General features: G+C 37.8%; 1 protein-coding gene across 1 annotated transcript in view; it reads left to right on the top strand.

Moving 5' to 3' along the window:
- Window positions 1-888: 888 nt before the first annotated feature.
- LOC107571541 (zinc finger protein castor homolog 1-like) overlaps window positions 889-6,000 on the top strand; it is an 83,408-nt gene continuing 78,296 nt past the window's right edge. Inside the window, exon 1 of the mRNA XM_016257866.1 lies at window positions 889-1,333. Coding sequence (XP_016113352.1) covers window positions 1,285-1,333 — 49 coding nt within the window. The 5' untranslated portion in view covers window positions 889-1,284. The remainder of the gene's footprint in view (window positions 1,334-6,000) is intronic.

The raw sequence follows: 6,000 nt of genomic DNA, 5'->3' as shown, positions 1-6,000 counted from the left end.
GTTTACTCACATCATTTGCGGTTCAAGTTGCAAATGAAAATATTTCCAAACTCGACTGTGTTTAGATAGAAAATATGCTGAAAATATGCTGTCCGGGTGCGCTTTTGCATGCCACAGCGGAAGAAACTGCCAGGCAAATAAGGGCTTTGTCTTATAAAGTATTCATTGTCACCTGGTAACGGCTGCCGTTTATCATTTCACCTGAAATTACAATGAAAACTGATACCTTATCAGAGGGACAAGCACATAGAGAGCAGGCAAAGATGAATGAAGATGAGAAGGAGGGAAAAAGGGAGGGAGAAGAAGAGAACGGGGGATGGGACATGTAGGTTTTTCTCTTTTTTTCCCTTCCTCGTAATATACAACCAACTGTTCCGAGGATAAGGTTACTTCACCATGTGAGCACTGTTCAATACTGGTGTCTGTTTTTTTTTATTATGAGGAAACTTTAAAATATGCAATAAAATGTACCTGATACTAACCTTTTTTTTTCTTTTATATAGCCACCCTAGTTTTACACACGTGAATTTGCTGGTATGCTTTTTTTTTTTGCAATATTCCGCAAACTTCCTGTTTTCAGTAAATAACACTCATAAAATGAACTGCGATAGTCAAATGCACAGTAGGCCAGAGAGGGTCTTTCCCACAACGCGAGATAAACAAAAACCAGAACACTTTGTTCATTTTAAAACGGGCGTGCTGTTATCATCAGAATCGCATGCAAAAATGTCTGACTGATATATCTAATGAGCTTGATATTTTCTCTGAGCCTTTGAGTTTTCCCTCCCTCCTCATTTTCATGGAATCGTGGAAGGCTCCTCCCCGAGAGATTTGAAAGGCTAGAAGAGCCCAAAGATGGGAAGGCCAGCCCACTAAGGGGAGGAAAAAAGTGGGCTCAGGTTCCTCCACTGCTGTAATTTCCTATCTGCCTATTCAGACATCGCCAACTGCTTGGTGTGTGTGCGTGTGTACAGGAGCAGAACCGTAGACCGAGAGAGGGAGAGAGAGAAAGGCAGGAGGAGCAGTCGAGGAAGGGGCCGGCTCTGTATTCTCTCACCTACCCCACGTCAAACCACAGAAGGGAGGAGCCAAGCCAAGCTGCCAATCAACCTCACTCGTGGCAGCCGGCATTATCTCTGCAACAAACTATTGACAGATTACATGTCAAGGCGTTTAGTACATGATTGAGAGCAAAAAAGGCGTTTATTGTCAACTTCTTTTAGTTTTCCTTTTCTCACAGACCAGCTTACATCTGATGATTTTCAAACAGAGTTGAGTAATATTATGAAAGTTACATGCTTGACAGGATTTAACTTCGACTACCCTGAATATGGTAAGTGACCCTCCTCTTTAACCTTTCTGTGTGTGTGAGTGTGTGTCCATAAGTGAATGTATTATTATAATTTCATTATGTCTTGAACAGGGAAGTTGTTTTAAGTGCCGCATATCGTCGCTGTGAGTTTACTGTACCTTTATTTATAACTGTGCGACAAGCCCTGAGAAGATGGCAGTGTTTAATACGATCACTCTGTCCCTGAGTCCCGTGTTTTCTTTTCTTACTTTACTCGTGCCTCTCAGGAGGGGAAGAATTTAAGTAGACTACTTTCATTTTAAACCTGGAAGTAGTCAAGTTTATTTGTTATTTAGACACAGTGTATCACTCTTACCTACAGGCGTTCGGCGATGTTTGAAACTCATATAGCTGTGTTTATTAAAGCAGTCTTGTTTGTCTGAGTTCAGGGGATTTTTGTTGTTGTTGTTGTTGTTGTTGTTGTTGATGCTGATGCTGATATAACTTTATGGAAGCACCGATGTGGCATAAACATAAATAGGCATGTAAAAATATTAGTGAAGTGACTGGTGTGGCCTAGGGGTTTGTTGCCAAGGGGACTGAGTAAACAAGATGCTGTAGTAGCGTTGTTGTGACACATGTAAGGGCACACAGAACAGATGATATCCCTCTCCGTTTTCCTTGTTCCTCCGTTTAAGGATATTATGAAATTGATATCAGTCATACTGTCCCATCCTATTTCCTAATTTCATCACCAAATAATCTGGCTTTTGGAGTGGCGATGTTTGAAACTCATATATCTGTGTTTATTAAAGCAGTCTTGTTTGTCTGAGTTCAGGGGATTTTTGTTGTTGTTGTTGTTGTTGTTGTTGATGCTGATATAACTTTATGGAAGCACCGATGTGGCATAAACATAAATAGGCATGTAAAAATATTAGTGAAGTGACTGGTGTGGCCTAGGGGTTTGTTGCCAAGGGGACTGAGTAAACAAGATGCTGTAGTAGCGTTGTTGTGACACATGTAAGGGCACACAGAACAAATGATATCCCTCTCCGTTTTCCTTGTTCCTCCGTTTATGGATATTATGAAATTTATATCAGTCATACTGTCCCATCCTATTTCCTAATTTCATCACCAAATAATCTGGCTTTTGGAGCTTCAGATATTATTATTATAAAATCAGAAATGGCAATATGTTCCTGAAATAAATGCTGCTGTTCTAGCATAGTTAGTTTGTAATGTGTGGTTTGAGTTTGTTGGATTTCTATTTCAGTTTAGTCTTAAATAGAGTTCCTGGAAAATTAAACTTATTTGTTTTTTTAATAGTTTTAATTTAGGCCAGAATTGTAGTGTTTATTCACACACTTGTTTGATTGGCTTTCCATGTGTTTCACTCGATGCTTTTTAGGTAGAGTTTTAGACGTCACTTTGACACTTATTTGATTATAAATTGTGGTGTGTAACTGCTATATGTTTATTTATTAAAAAAAATAGATATTTTATGTTAAATTAAAAACATATTTTTGCTTTTTCCAAAATGTTTCTTTTTTAGTTTTGTAATAGGACTGGTTGTTTTACTAGTCAATAACCACGATTTGTTTTTTAGCTTGGAAAATAAATAGACACATACATCAGTGAATTTTTCCAGTGCCAAAAGTAGGTTTTGTCATAACTGAAAAATCCAATCAATAATTTTAGCGAGTTTTTTGATGCGATATCTTCATGTCTTGATGCCGTCAGGCAAGAAACTTTTTTTTTTCTTTGTTTGTTCTAAATGATAAATGGTGAAAGATGAAATTAAACTAAGTGAAAATAAATTATTTTAAAAGGCATCTCTTGAACTTTCAGAATGGGCTTCAGATTAGTTACGTCATATTTATCAGAAACATTTTTTAACAGGATCACAATTTGCTTTCTGTTTTATTCTTATTCTAAATGAGACACTCCCGAGATTTTTTATTTTTTTTTTAAATCGTTGTCATTTTGCTGCATGCCCTCTGTTCAGATGACTGGAGTTATTTTATTACTCCAGTAGTTTTTTTTTCTTCTGTGCGAGTGAAGGCAGTTTTAGCCTCTGTCCACTCTGAGCACCTTTACCACTCATCTGCAAAATAGGATCAAATGAGGAGGAAAAAACAACCCAAGGTCTGCAGCCCTCAATAACCTTTATCACAATTTAGCAACAACCGAATCAATTTGATGTCTTAAGCAATAAAAAAGGCTGTTGCTGTCCTAATTCTGCAGCTCTTCGGATGACAGTAAATTTACATTTTTTAATTAAACTAGCTGGAATTTTTATGAGGAGGCTGGGCTATGCTAATGGGAATGTTGTGTGCCGCAGATTAACGGAGTTTTGAAGTACATTTGGAAGGGGGGACATTAAAGGGGGAGAGGATGCTAGGCATCATATTTAACCCCTTTTATGCTTATTTTTCCTGAGGGACCCCTGGCACACCCGACCGCTGAGAGCGGCAAGAGCGTTCTTTAGTGAAGGGGTGATCAGTGTTGCCATATCAACTCATGCATATTCTTTAAATTCTAATCTATAATTGATGACATGCACAGATGACACAGAAGAAAGGTGAGCTCCTTTTAGAAGGACATCTGAAATGCATTTTTTACATTGTGCTTTTTCAGTCATTTGAAACAGTTTTTTTTGTTTCAATTTGTAGTTTTTTTACATATTAAAATATGGCAAAAAAAATACATTTACTAAATTATTTATATGTAGCTGTATTTATTTAAATGTTGTATATATATAGCTCATACATTATTATTATTTTTTTTTACAACAAATTTATTTTTTCTCAATTTAATTATCAAAGTTTACATATTTATTAATAGTGTAGTTTATTATGTACAATAATCAGTACATTTTACTGTAGACTTAACTGCTATAGTAAATGTACTTGTATTTACTTGTTTCATTGTATATATTTCTGTGAATGAGAAAGTCTTGCAAAGACAGAGAGAGGGCGACTGAGTCTAACTTGAGTTTCCTGATCGGTTACTGGCTCCCCACCATCAAAATTAACTTTGTCATCCTAATACCCCAACAGTCCCCGAGCTCACAGCTGGGCAAACGATAACGGAGGCTAATACAGGAACGGATCAATCTCTAGGCATGTGAACGGGATGCTTATGAGGGCTCTTTTCTCCTCTCCTCTCCTCCTGTGCATTCATGCAGACACCAGACCCTAATTAAAACTTCAAAACCTTTCTGTCACTTATACACAGTAATGGTCTAATTGATACTGTGCTAGAAAAGGTTGTGGAATAAAAAATTGATCTCAAATATGCATAGTTTTATGTGCTTAAAATATGCAGTTTTTGTAAATGTATAATTTAGTTGTATAGTATATAAAATTATTATGTAATATATTAAATAAATAAATATGTTATTTAAATAGGATAATACTAGATAAGGCTTTCTGTATTAATGTAAACAAATACATCACAGTATTACGTCTTTGTGAATAAGCTGGAATAGAGTAATGATACAATTTCCAAGAATGTAATTTCCCTGGCTGTAAGCAAATCCAGTTATGAACCTAAAGTTCAGGTGAGTTGTGGTGTCATTTTCAGTAAAACAAAAGTCAACTGTACAAAGAGAAAAAAAGAAATTACTATCAAGGTACTGGTGCTTCATAGGGCTTGTGGTTTAAGTTTTGCATCTCACAAAAAAAAAAAGCTTCTCATAGAGCTGCTATCTCGAACTATCTACCTCACCTTTTGCAACAAATGTGCCACACGATTGAGAATTTTATGATCCATTTTCTCCCCCTCGGTGCAGACACAACATCGAGTTTTTTTGTTTTTGGCACATATGGCTAGAAAAGTTGTGGAAAGATCTTCCACTGCGCGCAGGGCCTCGCAGAATGGCTTCATTTCACGTTTATGATCTTCCACATGAAATTCTAATTTCATGCAAAGTGGGGGAGACAAATAATCTGCGGCAGCTGATATGGCATATAAGAGGGGAAAAGAAGAATATGAAGCAATTAGCACAGTGTGGAAGACTTTAGTCTGTTTGTCTGAAAGCTTGAGCTCCAATGGCCTCGAATGAAATTTGCATGCTCCGCTTATCGGCGCTCCCTTATTATGCTGTCTGAAAGGAAGATTAAGCCGGTACAAAATGTGGCGACTAATCCTTTTAAATGTGGCAGGGGTCTTTAAGGTGTGAACAACCCTGTAGGCAGGTTTCAGGCAGGGTTGTTAGAGAGGCTACCGCGACCCGCTCTTGATGGCTGAGTGCAGCTACACTCTGACAAGTTCCTTTAGTCTGGCAGGAGCGGAGATCGGCAGCTGGATTGCAGTTAAGGGAACGATTGGCCCGAGCTGATGGATGGTTTGTCTGTGCGCTAGCAGTCTTTAGCTCCTTATCTCGGACCCAAACACACAGGTCACATGGGGTGGGGCTGGCGATAAGATTTGAGCGTTGCTTTTCCGGTGGTCTTATGTCAAATCTCTACGGCATATGCATGTTGCATTCATCTCTCTAAGTTTATCGTGTGGAATTAGCAAGTTCCCTCTCATCTACTCAGTCATGAAAATATTCACTTATTTGCTTTTTTTTTTCTTGAAAGACAATCCTCACTTTTTTTTATTCTCCCAATGATAACCAAGGGAAATGAACGTCTTCCCTGTTGCCTTTTTTCCTCTGAGATTGTTTGCATTAGAGAGCCACAGAGCTGATATCTTGTCCTCTC

The sequence above is a fragment of the Sinocyclocheilus grahami genome, unplaced genomic scaffold, assembly GCF_001515645.1.
Source record: "Sinocyclocheilus grahami isolate Dianchi unplaced genomic scaffold, SAMN03320097.WGS_v1.1 scaffold29.1, whole genome shotgun sequence".
NCBI classification, from domain to species: domain Eukaryota; kingdom Metazoa; phylum Chordata; class Actinopteri; order Cypriniformes; family Cyprinidae; genus Sinocyclocheilus; species Sinocyclocheilus grahami.
Note: the sequence above shows the minus strand (reverse complement) of the source record. Positions and strands in the feature narration are given on the sequence as shown.